We start from the raw sequence: 20,263 nt of genomic DNA, 5'->3' as shown, positions 1-20,263 counted from the left end.
AACTTGTATCACAGAGAGAATTTGTTTTGGCAAAGTTCATGTTAGAGCTTTGCTTTATCAAATTGTGTGTATCAAGGACACCTTCAGTTTCATCAGTGAGCCTTTCTCTGGCTGGGCAGGTTAACCAGCACACATGGGAAGCCTCTCCTCCCGTTGGCCTTGCTGAGGGCAATGCCCCCACAGGTCGCTGGGCTCGGGGCCCGGTGTAAACTTTGCTCTCAGGTCTGACTGACTCATGCTCCCACCACATCTCAGCACCTGGCCCTGTTTCCTGAGGAAGTTGGCCCAAGGAAATGTGTGCTGAAGCGCCATGCGCGGTGAGCTACTGATTTGGAGAGATCTGTAAGTCCACGAGTAGCATTTAGTGGATGGAAATCTCCACGTTTTCTCTAACATAAACGGCTGTGGTGCGAGAGCTGTAGGACCGTGTGTGGAAAGGGCAGCACCACACCATCTTACTGAGCAGTTAACAAAGGCTCTGAGTTGGGTGAGGTCAGACATGACGTACAGAGATGTGAGCTCCTCCCCCTGTGGTCAGATACCATTTGCTGTCTATCACAAATCTGGAAGCTGAGCTCGATAAACTTCTGCTCTTTTTGTATTACACAGGACAAAGCATCACTATTGATTTTTACAGCCCAGTGATTTTTATTTCTGCCTTCTTGCAGGATCAGCATAAAGGGAAAAAATCAGAAATCATTGCACAGTGTTAGGGTAAATTTCCAAACTTCAATTGAGTTTTGTACTTGCCTCTCTGAAATGTTAAAAAATATGCATTTTGCACCATCCTGTTGCTAATAGTTTTTCTCCAGAAACAACATTGTTGAAAACAAACTGATTACTCGTTTGACCACTTGCTATGTAGAAAATCAAAGTGTCATGAGCTACTGCCTGTGTTTTTCATCTGTTGAGTGAAATAGGAATGCACACCAGTTGCTCTGGCTGAATGGGCTGAAGTTATTGGATATAACCTCTCTGTATGCTGTCTTCATCCCGTGATCCTGCAGAGATCATCTTGAAGTCAGAAGTAAACTTCACTTGTGAAATCAAGACAGCGTGAGCTTTGTGCCTCAGAACCTCAGAATCATTTCAGTTAGGAAAGGCTTTATGCTGCTAGCAACCACGTGAACCAGTCTGACATCTTAGTGGCTGGGAAAGCATAGGTAAGGCTGATTTTTAGCTAGCATTTCACTTGGTAAGGGGGAAAACTTTTCGCCACTTCAGACTATGCCGATATATATGTTAGGTGTCCTTCCTTAGAGAACTGCTGCAGCAAAAAGCAAGCAAACAAAATATACAGACCCACTTTAGATGTGATATTAAAGACAAAAGAGGAAAAATGTTCTGAAACTATTTGATCCATTAATTTATATTTGAAATTAGAACACTGTCTGTGGTTCTATTATCTTTTGCCATACAGAGCTGTCTTTGAAAGGGGAAAAAGCTTAGTGAAAAGTAATTTCAGAACCTCGGCTGCTTTTTGATTACAATTTGGGATTACTGTTTAATCACCGCTTATCAAGTAATACCACAAACCTCAGAGCATGACCATCTTTCTCAGGGGATGCCAGATTTAAAGGCCAATTTTCAGCAATCCCTCTTCTTTCTCCCAAACCCATATAACAAATAGGAAAGGATAATATCTGCGGTCACGAGAGACCGTAAGCGATGTTTGAAACTCTCAACATTCTCAGATTTCTTCTAGGTTTTCTTCATTGGTAATGTCCGTTTATTCAGCAGAAATACTGTTCTCATGTCTGAGCAAGCTCCTGTTCCAAGGCAATCTCCACATGAGCCCAAGACATCACGCTCACTGCCCCTTTTGCCTGGCAGATGACAGGTGTTACACGTGAAAACTTGTTCAAATAGATGCGCCTGCATGTGTGGAGAGGAGGTCTGAAATTAATCCTTTGTATTTGCATGCAGGTAGATAATTCAGACTGGCTTGGTGCGCAAGCTGAAGCGCTGGATAAGATGTGTATTGGCTAGCAGCAATATCCACCAGAGATACTTGAGTTAAAAGATGTTTCCACTCAGAGTTAGTGATGATGCATGCAGGAGTGGGTGGCAGCCCTGTGTCTGAAGTAGGAGGAGAGAAGAGGGAGCTCTCAGTTCCTGCTGTGCAGCAGGAGGGCCATGACTGGGGGGTTGCAGGGAGGAAAGGAAAAATTACATTCAGTGTGGTGCTTGGTGAGGAGGCAAAGAGGGAGATCAACCCTGAACCTTTCCTTGCATTTGCTTTGGTGACTGCCTCACACTAGAGTGTAACAAGTCTCTGCTGTGGGACACCTCATGCATGTTCTTTTAAGTAAATACTGCACAATAAAGACAAAGTGCTTTCACTCTAGCATAAGACACGTGTACCAAGATCAATCCCATCTCACAATTCTATCCCATCTTGGGGCTGTCTTAAATTTCTAGCTAGAGCCCAACAGTATTGATGTTTACAGAGATACTGTTTAGTGGAAATATAGTACGATAAAATTACCACTGATGGAGAAGCACATCTTGTGCATAGCTTTCCAAACCCAAATTTGGATGGAAAGGAAGTTCTCTACCAGCTGGGAGGGCAAGGGATGCTAAATCCAACATAGTGCTGCTGGAGTAGAACCCCATCTGTGTTTATTGTGTAACAGCTTTCAGTCTCTCTAGAGTAGACAAAAACTCTCAGAAAACCCAAACAGAAGCTTTTTTTTAGATAGCCTGGAAAGGGACATTCAGCAGCAGAGAAGATTGTTATAAGGCAGATGATTTGTTGGCTTGGTTTTGCACAGTGCAGAATCGCTGGATGTGCTGAATGCTTTAGCAAAGTGATCTGTTTGACCAAGCAAAATTTGGCTGACTGCTGACCTTGACTGTTGAAAAGCTGGGAGACACGGTCTCACAGCCCATAAGATAGGAGAGTTGGTGCTGCCCTTTGAGAATGCCAGTAGTCTGAGGAGTTTGGAGAGACTGAATTGGATTCAGAGCCTTCTGCACCGTGTGAGCACTGGAGAGGACGATTTTAAGGGACGCCGTTAAGTGATGAACTTGTACGTATGGCACAGTTCGCCTTCTGTCTGCTGAAATGTATGTTGTCCATCTGTTCTCTCTCTGCTCTGAGAGCAGTTGGGCTGCTGATCAAATGATCATGCCTAGCTGGTGAAAATGTCAGTAATTAGAGATCGCTTCCTGGTCTGCTCTGCATATAGATGGCTATAAAGAGAGTGGGGAACTGGCACCTTCAGATGAACCGTGCTGTTGATTGTGTAAATAAGTTTTGTGGTAGAGTCAGGTTTGGAAATGGTGAAAGTGTTCTGGTTTCTTACAGGAATACAGGGCTACAAACAGCTGCACCTGTGTATGCAATAGTTTAACTTCTATCAGAATTTGCCCTAAATTGTTTTCTCTGGTGATTACCTTAATTTGAGACATGGATGAGAGCAGGATGTTTGTACTGATTTGATTAGGCCTGGCAGCTGTCTCTCTTGCCGTAAGGGGTGCTCACAGAATGTTCCTCATCCTCCCTGTGTGAGAGATACCACAGTGTCCTTTCAGAGAGCTCTCTCAATTTTCCTTAAGGACACTGAGTTGTGTGATGTTGTAAGGTTCCATTTTCAACAGCAAGCTGAAAGTATGACAAGCAGTGCTGTAGGAATGCTTGTGAGTGCAACTTAATTTTTTTGTTAGGATAACAACAATTTTAAAATATTCTTCAAAAGAGAGTAAAAATTTCTATTTATAATCAGAATGAGGCAAGCTGAGAGTCGTGGAGTCCTGAGCTTGTCAGTGTGCTAACTGATGTGATGTCTCAGGCTTGGGGAGCCTGGCTGATTGTTTCTGCTTACAGAATTAACATCATTTTCATCTGCGCCTTCTGTCAGACTGAATTAATGTGCCAGTCTGCTCCCAAAGAAAAAAAAAAGCACAAATCCCTCCACCCTGCTGACAAAATACATCAATGCCAGCAGCCCCTACACATGAATGAACCTCAATAAGCAAAGTACTGTGCATGGGTGGCAGAGGAGGAGAAAAACAAGGAGTTGATAAAGAAATGTATTTCTCTTTCAGCCTTCTAAGATGTTGGCTTAAAAAAAAAAACAAACAAACAACAGGGAGAGAAAATAAAACCAGTCATTTTTTAAATCATGAAAAATACAAAGACAGTGACCTCCAAGCTGATGTAGTTTTTCGGGGCTTTGTGGGCTTTTTCTTGGTTGGTGTTTGTTTTTGTTTTTTGTGTTGTTTTGTTTTGTTTTGTTTTTTTGCCTATGGATTTAGACAGAGGCCTTCAGGCTGGGAATCTTTTTCAGTTGTTATTTCTGCAGCTCTGGTCTTATTACTCAAATGTGGATTGATCTTAAGCTGTCTAAAAGCCCAATCTTTGAATCTTTTAGTGCTTGTAGCATTCTGCTGAGATACTGTGTGGGTCGGGCTGAAGCCCCTCATCTAAGAGAGCTGCAGGAAGTGATGATGTGCATGTGATTGTGCAAAACACCAAAGCAAAATAACCTCTGAATTTGGATGCTTTGCAAGTAAATACTTCTAAGAGGACAAGCTGGATTGTGGCTCAATTCCAGTTAGAAAGGCTTGAGCACGATTTCCTCCTTAGTTACCTGCCCAGAAAGACCTTGATGGCTGCAGATTGCCCAGCCCACTCCTGGCCAATGGACGGATAAGTTGGGAAGAAGAGTTCCCTCCCGAGGCACAGCAGTCAGTGTGCACACAGCCTTCCTAAAGGGACAGTGCTGAGCCTTTCCTGATCCTCTGGCAACAGTGTAGGATGTCAGGACAGAGACAGGTGGCAGATTTAACTCTTAATGCTGGGGTGATATATAAGATGTATTCTAGCATGCACTTCATGGGGACAGAACATGTTCACTGCGTCAGAGATAAGTGAAGGTAGAAGGTTTTGATTTTGTTAGTACCAATTCTGGCAAAAGCAACCTTAAAAAGAGGGGTTAATCTAGCTGCAGGCTATTTTGTGTTCAGCTTGAACACATCGTTTTATCAAACAGAAGCTCTGGCCTCTGGACTTTGAAGAGAATGACTGACAAGCTCAGGCTTTCATCAAAAGGGTGGGAAAAAAACCGAGCAATCCCTTTTGTTACATCAGTTCTTAAAGTCAGAATGTGCCATGACACCCAGTCCTGCTCTGTGTCCTGATGAAAAAGGCAAGTCCTGATGCACAGGTGTGTTTCCCTGCAGGATCCAGGCACTTTCTAGACTTCCATTCTGTCTCTTCAGAGGTTGGATCCTTGCTTTCCTGTACTGCTAGTAATATACTGAGACATAAAGTCTAAGCCAAATACTTAAAACTTAACTTGCCTCCAGACTGTAGTCTTTCAGTTGATTTTACAAGGGTCTATTTGCATCTTCAGAGGTCTGAATACTGCTTTGAAAACCTGCTTCTAGGTGATATGCCCAGATCATAGCATTAGTTCACTGCCTGTGGGCCTTCAAACATCAGGTGAGACTTGCCAGCCTTATTACAGATATTGCAGGGTAAGTCTGTGGCGGGGAAGGAGGAAGCAATGCCAGGGGACCCATTCACACCTTCCTCCTCTTTCTTGGTGAAGAACGATGCCCACAGGGCGCTAAGTTGGGAGGGTTGCCTTGCCCTGTACAGGGAGCGGTTTTGTAGACTTCCTTCAGAGTTGTGGTCATCTTTTACAGGATCAGAGCCTTAGAAGAAGGTATTTTGTTTGGGTTTTTATTTTTCTCCCATGCCCGGTGCATTACTCACAGGCACCATATTTGATTTATTGTGGCGTGCAGGTTTTTCCCCATGCATCTGTGGAAAACATGGAATAAATGACATAGACTGAGTGGAATCATATCCCCCAAGCTGCCTCTGAAATCTTAATTAAACCCGCAGGGTCTTGTTTAAGGATAGAAAAACAGCAGAATATGAAGTACTGAAGACCAGTAAATAAATTATTGGTGCTTCTTGCTACTTCACTGTGCTGGTAGTGATCTGAAAAAAAAAAAAATAATCCAAATCTATCCTTTCTGTTTGACCATTTTATTATTAGCAGCTACTGTGTTTTAACCATGACTTCTCGTTGAAGAAAACTGCGCTGGGGAAAAGAGAGTTTTTAAAAGTTGGACTTAGGCTCATAAATACAGAGGGAGCTTCTCCACTCAGCCTGAAGTTTGCTTCTCCCATTTTTCATCCATGGGATGTCACAGCACGCGCTGAGCTGGAGACTTAGGGAGGTGGCTTGGAAGCTAAAGCAGCCATAGGCAGGCTGCCTGGATTCAGTGCTGCCTGCAGGAACCAGAGGGCAACTGTGCCACTGAGAACAGAACATGCTGACATCTGTAGTATGGCATGCACAGCCAATCAGCTGGAGAATGTAGGGGCATCCTCTTACCATTATAATCCCGTGTCTGGTAACTTATTTGTATAAAGGAATTGTATTTTCTCTTTCTTGTGCTCTACTGAGATAAGAACTTGATGCCTCCCAGGTGAAGAACTGAGGTGAAGTGACCCGGTGAAGACCCCACAAGAAGTCTGTGTCACAGCAGGGGTCTGCCATGTTTTTCTGTGGGGTAGGCAGTAATGAATGGGGCTGAATAAAAGCACATGCTCTTTCCAAACTCTGGCAGCAAGCAGAGTAAGGAGCTATGTGTAAGGAATGAGAGCTGCTTGAGTTTCTGACAGCCACGGGAAGGGCTGAAAATTATATCCTGCGGTTCCCTTCTTGTTTCTACAGAGGTGGTAGAATTTGGAAGCTGACCTGGCAGTGTTTGACATCTTCACTGTATTTTTGGGAACCATGTGCTATGCTTTAGCCTTTAGAAATGGTGGAAAAAATGCAACATGCCAATACAGTCATATTCCACAGGAGTGATGTGCCTGAGTGAGGCTGTGGCATTATGGGGCTGGAGGCTGGCTAGAGGCACGAGCAAGGAAGCAGCTTCAGAAGGACAAAGGTTGGCCCTTGGGGAATTACAGATGGCAAAAGAATTCCTGGGCACCACGTATACTTAGGCATCAAGCCCTCTGGATGGTTTCCTTTAATCTGCAGATGTGGAGTGGAGAGGTGTGAAGGATGCAGGGCTCCAACAGCTGTTGCTGCATTGGGGCAGCCAGCCTAGGTTAGGCATTGGAGGCCTTGTGATGCTGCAGCTGCTAGATGACATCAGTGGCATCATTCCTTCAGGGTGCAGTGGATCCACCTTACTTAATTCTGCCCTCCTTTAGGTAGCTATTAATGAAAGGACCCAGAGCCCTGGTCCTTTTGGATTCTAGTTATTAAATAAGGCAGTTTATTCAATTTAAGTAACTGTTGAGATTCTTTTGCTTAATGAAACTGAGGAAAAGGAAACCTCACAGCTTCTGTTTTATGAGTACAAATCACCCACCCTTCCCTCCCTTTTTCTTTACAGCCTTCCCTTTCAGTGTTGTAGATGCAAATAGAGAACATGCAGTGCTTGCCATTGCCATGTGGAAATGAATAATGGTTTTGGGCAAAGACCAAACTGAGTTTCCAGAGGGCTGCTCTTTCCTGCTCATTCATCTATATGATGTATAGAACAAACATATATGGAATATATAGAATATATATAGATGTATAGAACAAAAATATACTGTCAGGAAAAAAGGGCTGTTTAGTATTCAGAGGTTCAAAGCCATTTAACAATATTGTCTTCACCTAGGAACCAAGTTATTTCTTCAAGAAATGTACAGAGAACACTTTGCTTTCAATTTACAGCTTGGTCTGCAGGAACATTGCAGTGGTGAGAGTCCTGTGTCAGGAACACTGAATTTATACCAATAAAGGCTCTGAATAACTTCTTGCAGATCTGCCTTGTCAGTTGATAAGATGGAGATTTAGACCAGGAGAAATGCTCTTTGATGCCTTTTCCCAGCATTGTTACTTTTTCTGAAGGATGAATGGTTTACGTGAGAGAAGACAAAGAGGCAGCAGCCCTTTCAGCAGCGGATATCCCTCAGACTGTGGGTGACCTTCAGTGGGTAAATGGCTTAATGCATGCCTCAGTTTCACTTGAAAATTAAATTGGTTAAACTGGGACAACCTTCTCCCTTAGACGTTTTCTTCAGCTCGAATAGGTTACAAATTCTCAGTTCTACAAATGAGAATTAGAAATGACTTCTGTGTTTCTGAGTGAGTCCAAGTCTTAGCAGGGCTGATCTGTAATAGACACCACTGTGCTGCATACAAATATGAGGTCAACATTTTTTGTTTTACCAGGATTTAAAAAGTGGTAGACTGACCCCTAGAGTTCTACACCTTCGTTTGGACAGAGCAGAACGTTTGATTATCTTGTTTCTAATTTAATTTATTTAATCTTTGGCCTTTTGCTGAGATTGCTTATGACAGGAGAACTGACTTCCAAATTTGCCAACCCCCTAACGAAAATTAGGCTATACTCAAAAGTGCTTTCATGGGCTGTTCTTCTTATTTGACTGTTCCTGGTCTGCTTTGATTTGGGTCTTGAGGGGAAGAAGGAAAAACTGGGGCTGGGATGGGAACTGAGAAGAATGCCAGAGATCTTCGTGCTGATACGTGCTGCTTCTGTAAATGCTAGGGACCTGATCGGAGTACTGCTGTGTTGTTTCTTTAATGCCACTGTCTTCGCTCATTCCTGGAGGTATGAGGTATTTATTCATTTCCATTAATTAAATTCATATCTAAAGGCTATTTCTATCAGAATGTTTAGAAGCAGAAAATTTCTCTAGTGGGTTAATCTCTTAAAGGAGAAGAAGAAAGGGAATCATGCCAAATCTAATTAGTATTATTTGTTAGTTCAACCCTTCCTTCGATTCTGGAGCAATTTGCTAACTGTGTGATAGCTGACGTGCCCAAGCTGCCTCTCATCTGACTGAGTGAGGAGTACAGCGTGAGCGTATATGGAAAGAACATGCCCAATTCAGTGGGGACACAGAGGTTTCCACAGCAATTTTGTAGAAATCCATAACAAATGCATTGTTAGGTTGGTTTATGCTTTCTCTTTCCTGCTGTGTAAAGTATTTGATATTCAAATTAAAATGGTGCTTGTTTAGGACAATTCAGTTATAGAATAAGCCTGGTAATTGGTGCCCATGGGACTGTTTACACTCTGCTTGGTGTAATCCACTTATGGAAAATTAATGAAAGGCCATTTCCTCCTCAGTTGTAGCTGTTCTAATATGTAGGCTTTCTGTGTTGTTTCCTCTCCCAGCTGAAGCTACAGCTGGCTATTTTGGGACAAAAGCTCCAGCAAACTCACATGCTCCCTGGAGAGCTCCTGAAGGTTAAGGGCGACTTTGGCAGCACAGAGGTTGCGTGAGCCCCACAGTGCTGTGACTCAGAATCGGCCTCTGAACCTCCGCTCTGGCCCTCCCAGGAGCACCGTGAGGAGTGCTTTGCTACCACTTTGTGTCCCTTCTGGAGCGTGGTGCCAGTCTGCACCTGTGGATTCAGACCAAGGGCTTCCTCCCTTCCCCAGCACTGGGGGTCTGCCTTTACTCCACAGGCACAAAGCTTAAGTCTTATTTGAGCCAACTGCAATTGATTTTTCAGCTCTGTCAACTAGCAGCCAAAGCTTCTTTGGTAAGTAATATGGAGAAGATAGAGAGGAAAATACGGGTGTTATAAGATGCCTATACAGTCTGTGATATACTCGGTACACAGCATTTAAGGTGAGGTGATGCTGATAAGCTTTGTTATGTACTTGGAAAGATTTTACTTGTCCTGTGGACTGGTGAAGGGAGAAAACCTTTCATGTGCCTGAGCCAGAGCATCACTGTCACTACCCAGGGATTTCCTGTTTCTCATTTTGTCAGATGAGGGGAGAAACCAAAAGAAGCAGAAAAGCCAGCCCTACTCACTTTTCTCAGGAATATTTTCTGGTTTCACAGGGAGCTGATTGTAAGTGCAGGCTGTGTGTGAAAAGGCAAGTATTTCAGTAAGTAACTGTTCAGTTTTACAAATGGTACTAATGTGCAGCTTTGGGCTGTGGGAGCCTGAGTCAATATGGCCAAAGCAAAGAGCTCCAGTTCCAGAGCAAATAGCAGCAGAACTGGGAATACTGAGAGCAGAAATAGCATCATTTTGTTATTCACAGTGGCTACAGGAAAAAAAAAATTGCTGAGGAAATGCAATTCCTCCTACAAATCCAAATGCAGAGAGCTGGAGGTCAAAAAGGAGAACAAAATCAAGACCAAGAAATTACCATGCTGTATTGCCTGAAAGAAAGTGAAATGAAATCATTGCATCTTACTTCTGTAGTTAAATATCAGAGGCAACACATGGGAAATGTGCTTAGTTTGACCTGGGCCCATTACCTAGATACCATCTCTTCCCTGCCTTGCCCCAAATTCCCTTCATTTTCTTCAGGCAGTGGACAGAGTACGTTTTCTTTGTCATTTGTAAGAAGTGCCATTTCTCCTTCTGTGCTCAGCCAGACTGACTATCTAGACTTTTGCTCCTTTGAATCAAGAATAACAGCCTTCTCTTACTACCCTTAAAAATGGTTCTCCCTGACCCACGCATGAATGCTGAAGTCCTCTTTCTGATGCTCCCTTTGCCTTTTCTGATGGGAATTTCTTCAGTGGAGACCTGCCATTGCCACTGCTTAGCGTCACCTTTGGAAATTCATTCAGTTTCTGCTGTCTTGTACCCTATGTGTGGAGCACCAGCTCTGCACTGGGGAAACTGCTTTTTCAGCCCTCTTAGGATCTCCGTTTTCTGGGCTGCTGCCGCTAAGGAATGACTTGGGCTGGGTTAAGTTGACCACAAAGATGGGAGGGGAAATTCTGTTTCTGTGTTCCCTTTCATAACTTCCCAAGCATTATCTGCAACCATGAAAAACAACAGTGGACAATTGAGCCCAAACCATGATGTGGGAAACATGGCTAAATTCAGAAATGTACCTGCATCTTTCTGTGTGTGGCCTATCAATGTATTCTTATTTGGGAAATGTGATGTTTGCCAAACTGGGACTCTGTGAGTGTGGGCCACAGCTGCTGTACTTCGTATGAGTTCAAAGCTTTGCTCAGCTGTTGTTCTATCAGGCTCAGCAACGTCTCACAAACCATGTTCCACAAACCATGCAATAGACCTTACCTGCACAGCGCTATGTTTCGACTATTAAAAGCCTGATATATTGCACGCAAGGTCCAACCCATAACAGCCTGCGTTCCACAGCTCATTTGATATTGTTCTGAGGAGCATCTGTCTTAGCTACTGGCAGTGCAGTCTTTGAAAACAAGCTTCATTTTGCATCTCTGGCCTTTGGAAGATGGGAAAGATTTATGACCTGCAAATAATGATGATAGGTGAACTTGCATCCTAGGGAATGGGAGGAAGCAGTGAGCTTGAGAGATGAACAACTGTAGGGTCATTTGGGTGTTCTCACTGGCATTATCAAATAGAGATGGATCAGATATGCTCTGCCTCACCACTCAGCTCTGCTCCCATGCAGGAGCTGCACCTCTTTGTAATGCATTTTCACGCATCTGGGACATCTACAGGATGCCCTTAGAGATGGGCCGGAGGAGAGATGAGCAGCTTTGAAGGGATGTTATTCAACATTCAAAGAGAATTGGGAAGAGAAAGTTTTGGGAAAATTATTTTTCTTCAGCAGTCTCTTGAATGTCATTGAGAAGGACTGTCTGTGATCTCCAGGTGATTGACACCTGCTCTGGAGTGAAGGGGGCTTTCTCTTCATATTAACTTATCTCTTATTCTTTTGTCACTTTTGAAATCCCTGCAGACTTTAATTTTTACTTTGGGCATGGTGAACTTGATTATAATTTCATTTGAAGAAGTTGAAGAAAAGGGATGTTTGAGAAGTGTCCTTTCTCCTCTGGTTTCCTAAGTTCAACGGCTGCTATCTTCAGTTGCCCTTTCACAGGCTGTTCTTGGCTTTTGCTTGGTATTGGATTGTCTGTGGGGGTACCAGATGTAATGGTGAATATTCATTATCTGGAGGGAGGTGTATTGCATCTCTTGCTGCATAGGGACCCAGTTGTGGAAGGCAGAGTGTAGTCTGTCCCACTGCATGACCTGGGCAATGTTTTCTAACTGGAGAATTGTTTAAATAGAATGCAAAACTTAAATCCATCTTGGAGGAAGTTGATGGAAGCTTTCCATTGAATGGAGTGGTAACTAGGCAGTTATTTGCTATGTATTAGATCTCACAATGTGGACACGAGGGCAGGAGCATGGAATGACTTTCTGCATGTGGACCAAGTTATTTCTTATCCTAGGAATCACTCACATGAGCAGCTGAAGTAGTATTTTGCACAAGGATCTGTCTTGAAATTATGTTGAACCAGTATATGAGGAAAGATATTTGGCTCTATAACGTAGCCCTTCTAAGCAAATGAAATAAAAAGAAACAGACCACCCCTGGCTCACCCCTAGTGACTAGTTCTTCTCTCGTCCCTGAATGTTATGTGCAAGTCATTGTGAACAAAAGAACAAAAACCAAAAGTGTCTGAAAATCACTGTCCATAAAACATCTGGCAGATACTTTTCGTTTAATTCATCCAGGAAATCAATACGTCTTACAGAATCATTTGACTGTGCTTGGCAGTGAAATGATAAATATACATGAAAACAGAATTGGATTAATAATTTTTGACAGGTAATACAGTGCAGCTGTTGCTGGATGATATTAACAAGAGGAGGCATGTTAAGTTCCAATGTCAGAGTAAGGCTAGGTGGTTATAATGTCTGAATATATTTCATTCTCTGACTGAAGACTCTCGATGGCAGATGGAAATCAGCGTTATAGAGTTCCAGTAAAAGTCCTTTGCTTTGCTGATTCTTGCCTCCTTTCACCAGTCAGAAGTCTGCTTATTGATCTTGGCTGACTAAAATAGAATTTCCCCACTTTTTCTACCTGAGCCAGTAGTTTTGGTTTGCTCTGTACCGAGTTGTGAGGAAGGGGAAACGTCACCCTCCTGAGATCAGCATCCCAGGGAAGGCTGCTGCCATCTGAGCAGGGCAGCTTTCTGACTCCCAAATGAGACTGAGTTTTTGAATTCTTTTCTTTGAGGTTTATGAAGTGATTGAAAAGCGTGTATGAAAAACCAAATGTCCTCTGTGAAGGACCTGAGGTCGGATTTTCCCAGTTCTACTCCTTACACTCTTCTCTTTTCTGTTCTACCCCCGTTGTCCAGTTCCCTCTCAGCTCTCACTTGTGGGAATATTTGCCCCCAAGCAATGCAGAGCTACCACAACCCACCAAACCTGCCTGTGGATTTCACGTCTACACCTTCTCAGTAAGGGTGGATTTTTTTTGTTTTTGAGGAATTTCTTATGGAAAAAACTCCTGCCGGGTTTCTCCGAGCACTCACAGTCTAGCCTGCAGACTGTAGATGAGTATCGGACAGTGAAAGCATTGTAAAGAGAAATTGATTTCCAGTCATTTTGCAGGCCTTTGGGACATAGAGTAGTGCATGAGCATATGACATGATCATCTGCTGTGCCCAAACATGGAATCCCTTCTTTAAAAGGAAAAGATATGACTTTGATAGTATATTCACAATTTTCTTTAGGCAGACTCCTTCGAGACAAATTGAAGCCTCACTAGGGAGCTGCAGAGTGCTGAGAGGGGCTGATCAACTTGGAGGCCAGCTGCTGTGCATTTCAATACGTATCACCATTTATTCTGTTCGCTTTTAACTTAATCATGAAATCGCTTTTTCCCTCCAAAAGCTCTTTGTCTGAAGCCTGAGTATCTCAGCCTGCATCTGCTTCCCTCTGCAAGGCAACGTAAAGTGAGAAAACTCGCAGTACCTACAGAAATGATGTGAAATGCACCAGCACAGTGTTGCCCCCAACCTTAGAAGCATTTTAGCACTTCAGTAGCAGGGGGCCTTGGGGCACCAATAGGTGTTTCTCTGTGGAAGGTACTCTCCAAACCCAGTGAAATGTCACTGTCTCAGTGCAGACCCTCCCAACCAAAGCTGCATTCCCTTGAATGTTTTTGGCAGGTTACCGTAGTCGTGTGAAGGCTGAGGTTTGCTGTGAAGTGACTGGGACTTATAGGAAGCACTGGACTAGATCTTTTTCTAACAGCAAGAAATGGTTAACACAGGGAGAGACTGAAAGGAATTGTAGCGCATCTACTGTTCTGTCATGAAACCATCTCAACCAGGACCTGGAAGAATATTTTAATGAGATAGAGTAGGTAAAGTGGCAAGGAAAATAATAGATCTAATTATATCCTAGTGTGCTGCTGGCAGGGGCCCAGATGGGAGCTACCAGCATTTTAAATGTCCATCATATCAGCCACAGATATCTTTAAAAATAATTTTCCTGATAGAAAAAAATAATGTTTTTAACTAGAATGTTACACATTATATTTACCAGATTGTTTGAATCAGCATTTAGAGCTGGCTCAATAATTTCCATCTAGAAAAATTATGCCAAGCAAACAGCCGTGGATCTCAAGACAGGCACATTTTGAGTAGCTTTACAGCATCACACATGACTTTTACACTGATCAGACCACGTTGGGAGACAAAACTCCAAACCCAGATTTCATTTTCATTGGTTAGAAACTGTTTTCTCAAATACATTTATTGATGTTTCTCTACTCTTCTTGTCATATTCATCTTTATCCCTTCAACACATCAGAGATTTCAACGTAATGTTGTCATGTGAGACTTTGAGCAGTGCAGTCTGTAAGATGAAGAGACTTTTGTTCGTAGCTCTCTGGCCGGATCCTCAGCTGGTTTTGTTGGACTGGTTGCCTCTTCCTTTCAGCTCCTGTTGCTGTTCTTGCTGCTCTGGACTACTAAAATACAGAACATTTTCTGATGCCGCTTTTTTATAGAGGTGGCATCTTTCATTGTGGTTTCAAAGCTTTTCTGAATGAAAATTCAACCTGCGTAAATATCATCACCAGAAGAGCTAGTTAGATTCAATTAAATGAAATGTTTTCAGGAAGTATCATGTCTGTCTAGCAATATTTTGTCTCTTATTCAAGAGAAAAAGCCCAAATTCTTTTAACTCAGCTTTTGTTGTCACCTTCTTTGGCTTTTGTGTCAGTGTTTTGCAAATGTACTTTTGAGAGGAATAGAAAAAGCTTTGTTCAACTTTCCCACAAGACAGAAAAAAAAGGATTTCTAGCTAGCTCAAATTCTGTCTGTCAATGCAGAAGCACAGAAAAATGCACTGTTGCAGCTGACGTCAGCTGAAGGCCGCCCAGCCTTCTCTTCCTAGGAGCAGTCATAAGAGGAGGCTATGCGATGTGGGGCCTGGGCTAGGTGCTGGGTGGCTGAAACACATCTGTGAAGATGAAGCCTTCCCTAACCTTTAACTGTATGTGCTGCACTGGCATTCTCCTAGGAATACGGGCGATTAATATTTTCTGGTAGCTACTTGGAAGGGTTCAGCTGAATAATGAGTGGATTTTCAACTCAGGAATCCATTTAGCCTGGTTCTTTGTTTCTATTTCATGCTATAATGAAATGAGTTCCTGGCCAGACACTCAGGACAAATGATGTGCTGTGATTTTATTCCCCCCCGCCGTGCTCTTCAGGCGATCATTTACACCTGTGTAGAGTGGATTCAAAACAGCACAGACAATTCTTCCTGTTGCCTTTGTATTATATATGCTGCTATGAATAGAGTGAAGGCAGTATTTCCCAAGTGGAGCAAGGAGAGTGCCTGCTGTTTCCACTCTTACTCATGTTGTGTGCTGCAAATTGATCTGTCTATATAACAGTGGGTCCTCTTGGTTTGTGACACTCAGGGAACCTGTGCAAATATGAGCCACCCTCCATTCCAGAGCAGTCCAAACTGCATCCTAAGTCACTGCAGCCTTGAATTCCTGGACCCATCCTTCCTGATTTTGAGTCTTTCTATTTAGCTTGCAGAGCACAAAGTAAGGGACTTCAACACAGACACGTGCTAACTAAGCAGTGGGCTTACATGCAGATGACTGTAAAGGTTTATAACCAGTGGAGCTGTGTTGGGTAAGTTCTTCTTATTTCAGCAGGAGACTTGGAGATGAGATGTATGCGTATTACCTTCTTATTTAGGGCTAAAGCATAGATTTTTCCCCCTACCATTTGTAGTTTTCATTATTCTTCAGAGAGAATGATGGGTACAGTACAAAAACTTGAGGATAATGAACATGTTGCGTGCATGCCAGCTGTACCTGCCTAACAGCTGCAAGGAGGAGCAGTGGAGTAAGGGGTGAAGCAGATCTGCAGGATCTGTGGCTGTCGTGCTTCCCACCCCAGGCAGCTGGGTTAGTGCCAATCCCAACACGGGGCTCTGAGCAAAGGCTCAGCCCAGGTCATGATTAACCACGAGGTGAGTGTCGCTTTGCGTTAAATGTGATGCTGGCTGGAGGCTGCTGGCAATGCACAAAATATACTGGGACCCTGAAAAAAGAAAATGCGCAAAAAAACCCCTCATGTCCATCTCTAAAATGATATCAACATATCTGATTTATGAAAATGTATAAGTGTGACTTGGGAACAGCTTGCGCTTTCACATTAAATAAAATGAGGAGACAGAAGAGGGAACTTGAATGTCTGTGAGCATACTCATGTATACAAATGACTGTCATAAATCTTTTTGCATGATTGCTTTGCTTTGTGGCACCTCTTTGGGGAGTTCTGCAGGGAACAAAGCCCTGCAGTTTGGGAAAGTGGGAAAAAAAAAGCAAAAGAAAATGGATTTGCTGATACAATTTTGCAATTCATGTAGAACATATTTGGTCTAGTAATCAGAATGGAAGGGGAAGGAGTGTAGTCAGTACTGTTGGTTTAAAGGAATTGAATTAAAAGACCAAACATCCTGAGTGAGATTGTGGCCTCCTGAGACTTCAGGAGACAGGCCTGGCTATGGAAGGAACTGGGGGACAGAGCCCTGTAAGTCTGAACAAAGAAAATGCTTTATGCTTACAAGATGGGGAGAAAACAAATTCCTTAGCCAATGTAAATCTGCCTTGACATTGGTGCTCATTTGCATTACCTGCAGATTTGGTCCACAGCAACCTCAGTCTGATTTTAAAGTTGCTCCTGACCGTGGTCCAGCTCCGTCAGCCTGGAGCTGATGGGGAGCTCCTCAGAAAAGCAGGAGCTTGTCTGCCACAGGGAAGAGTGCTGTCATGGCCAGACCAGATCCTGTGCCCAAGCCAGTGCTCCATAGTGACTGTGCAACTGCTTTGTCCTGCTGATTTCCTTAAACAGTGCTCCCCTTTGCCTCTTCAGACTGGATGGTGGGTGATTCTTGGTTATCTTTTTGATCTGGGAGCGAGGGAATGCATTAAAGGAGATCATTCAGAAGGAGATGTCAAAGAGGGAAAATGAAGGTAAAGGCAATGAAAAATAACAGCTAAACTGTTTTTTGCCCTGTAATATGCTCAATAGTAGTTGTGCTCTACCAAGAAAGCTCCTTCCTCAGCAGAGGAGCAAGCAGCTGTGCCATGGTAGCTTTTGTCCCACTAAGGAGATGTGACTGAGGCTTGTTCCTGCCTCTCTTGCGTGGTCCTGATGTTGGCGTGAGCTGCACATTCCTGCCTCGCTCACAATATGCTGGAGCCCAGGGCATGAACCTGAGAGGTTTTTCTGTAATTAATATTTTGCAGAGGAATTCCTGTCGGTTATCTCGGCTTCTGCAGCACACTGGTGGAGTAGTTTTGTAATATTTAACTATCAAGCTGCAATAAAGCATCTCTAAAAAGCGTATTTAGATGGTAATGAAGGATTTACTTTGATACTGAGGAGTTTTTGCAAACCGTGGTGAATGTCATTTTATTTTCTGAGCAAGAGTAAGCACACAACTGCTCAGAGCAGCACTCGTTTTGGTGCCCTCACGCCTCTCCTGAAATGACAGTAAATGATCCCAGGGAGTTCAATCAAGCTGATCTCTCCTGCTCTTCCTAATATCAGCCATCTGGCTCCATTGCCTTTGTGCTGTGCATGACCAGCCAGCTGGCCAGCGGTACCTCTCGGCTCTCTTCAAGATCACTTGCTTGAAGAACTGCTCAGACTGCCACGAAGATGTCAACTCTAGAGAACTCTTTCCATCATCCACTGTGAAAAGAGTGGTAGCTGCTCAGGAAGGCTATCACTTTTTTCTTTCTGTCACTGTAAAATGGAAGCAAAGCAGAGACCGTGGTGAAGTTGCTCTTAGTATAAGAGAAGTCAGGTTCTCACTGCTATGATTATTTTTGGAGCTAGGCTTGCCTTACTTATACTGAAAGACTTGTAATTATCTTTGTTAGAAATTTGCTCTTTCAGTTGAAAGGATCCCTTTCACCTTCCCAGCGTTTGGAGAAACTGAAGACATGGAAACTACTGAAGCCTGTTCTGTGGTCCTCTCTTACTGTATTCAGTTTCTCCATTCAAAGCATTTTTGCAACCTGAGCATTCCTGGCAAAGCCAAGCTTGGTCTGACACCCGTTAGCAGAGGTGAGCAGGGGCCACCTTGGCTCGACTACCAAGGCATTTTCCAGAGACTTTAAATTCTCTTGCAAGTCCCAGCCACAGCTGCAGGAAACCTGCCTCCTCCTCACCTCTCTGGCACAGGGAACACAACCTCAGTATGAAGGACTCCCCAACAAGCAGTGATTTCTGCTTGGAGCAATTTTTAGGCTGGGAGACTTGTGCTAAAGGGGAAGTATCACATCCTGGTGCTCTGAAGAACTGAATAACAGAGAGAGGCTGGGATGTATCTTGCTGTAAAAGCCTTTCTGCTGGCATTTGAAATAATCTTTAATAACTGAGAAAGGTGCAGATGTGCCTTTCACTGAACAGCAATGAGGATGGTAAAAACTGCTTACCCCTACTTTCAGTGGCTTTTATTTTGCATTAATAGCCATCCCTCTCCCTGAGCTGTTGGACTAATCGTTGTTGACTCACTTAATTCATGTGCTCAGCAGACTGGCAGCATGGAAACTGTGCCACAAGCAGTTCTTGCTGCTGTCATCCAATTTTCCATGAAGTTGTGTAAAGTTAGAAACTGGATGCAGCAGGATTTGGTGGGTCATTTCCTCGTGCTGGGAATCTGTCTCATCTGCCCTAGTCTCAGGCTTCCTAGCATTTTTATTGGAAGCAAGTTCTGCTGCTATTTTCTAGACACAAGCAAATAAGGCAGAACAGCATTTTATTACTATGATTATCTTATTGTTCTTTGTGTGACACTGACCATGAGTTTGAAGTGCTGCATAGAACAAGGCCCACTCATAAAACAGTCTTTAGGTCATAACAGGTCTGGTTCTGCAGATGCTCACCTTTACAGACTGCTAGCTTTCTGTAACAAAATGCTTTGTGTGTGGCTCTCTGCAAATAGATGCAGCATAGTTAAAAAAGGAATCGAGAAGGCTTCAGCAGGGATTTTCTGAAGATCCTGACACATTAATGAGTGTAAGGACCAAAGAAATTTGGTGACCTCTGTGCTCTTGATGCCAGTATGTGCTTTAGAAATCCCACTTAATTCTGCTGGTGACCTTATCCTGTCTGTGTTACTGTTACTGCATGACTTCGAGCATGTTGGTCTCTGTCCTACCTGTTCTATTTAACCTTGCTAGATTGCCTGTGCTCTGCAGGGTGGCTTCACCACCCTGTGTTTCTTGGGATGAACCACAGTGTGCCTGTAAGCCTTACCAATTGCAATATATACATACCTCTGAGTATGAATTTGAAAGAGCAAGAAGAAATGTGCCCCGAGTTGTTCACTCACTTACTGACAAGGAAGGAAAGTGCCCTTGCTTGTTCAGGAGCTCACAGCTGAAACACAGCTGGAGTCACGTGGCACCACCAAGGCTTGGACTGAAAGCCAGTCAGAGGTGTCAATTCAGCTGCTGAGCCTAATAAAATCTCTAAAATGTATTTCATGAGGTAGTAGGAAATGCTAATTGCCCCATTCTGCAAAGAAACCTCTATTTTAATATTTTTAACTGTTTAAAGGAACATTAAGTCACTCTTTCCACTGCTTTGAAAGTAGGAGTCTCACGCACAAGACCATCCTTTACCCCATTCATCCCCTGGCACAGCTGAGAAGCGGTGCCACAAGCAGTTCTTGCCGCTGTCACCCAGTTTGGCATGGGGTGTGTATTGTCAGTTACTGCCTGCCTCAGGACTGGGGGTTCTTGGCAGGGCTGGGAAGTGTTGCAGACTTGATGCGTCTTCAGCCTTGGGCTGTCTGTGAGCATCTGACTGCGTGAAACATGTATGTGAGAGCATCCTGAGTCATAGCTTAGTCTAACTGAAGGAATTGAGAGCCTAAGAAGTTGCTCTTCAGTGTCACATCTCAAATGCAAAGTTGTTTTGTTCTTTATTAAGGTTACATAAAGCTGA

The 20,263-nt window shown here is 43.4% G+C and overlaps 1 protein-coding gene across 5 annotated transcripts in view; it reads left to right on the top strand.

Moving 5' to 3' along the window:
- Positions 1 to 262: 262 nt before the first annotated feature.
- GALNT9 (polypeptide N-acetylgalactosaminyltransferase 9) overlaps positions 263 to 20,263 on the top strand; it is a 154,550-nt gene continuing 134,549 nt past the window's right edge. For 2 of the 5 annotated variants that reach the window (XM_052691087.1, XM_052691086.1), the window contains exon 1: positions 2,838 to 3,032. Coding sequence is in view for 2 of the 5 variants with exons in the window: in XM_052691084.1 (XP_052547044.1) it covers positions 311 to 342 (32 nt within the window). In the remaining 3 variants the exon portion in view is untranslated. Of the gene's footprint in view, positions 343 to 2,835; positions 3,033 to 20,263 lie in introns of those variants that run through there. The other 3 variants (XM_052691084.1, XM_052691085.1, XM_052691088.1) reach the window with 3 other exon arrangements.

The sequence above is a fragment of the Tympanuchus pallidicinctus genome, unplaced genomic scaffold, assembly GCF_026119805.1.
Source record: "Tympanuchus pallidicinctus isolate F22 unplaced genomic scaffold, pur_lepc_1.0 scaffold28, whole genome shotgun sequence".
NCBI classification, from domain to species: domain Eukaryota; kingdom Metazoa; phylum Chordata; class Aves; order Galliformes; family Phasianidae; genus Tympanuchus; species Tympanuchus pallidicinctus.
This window is presented reverse-complemented; position numbering and strand designations above follow the sequence as displayed.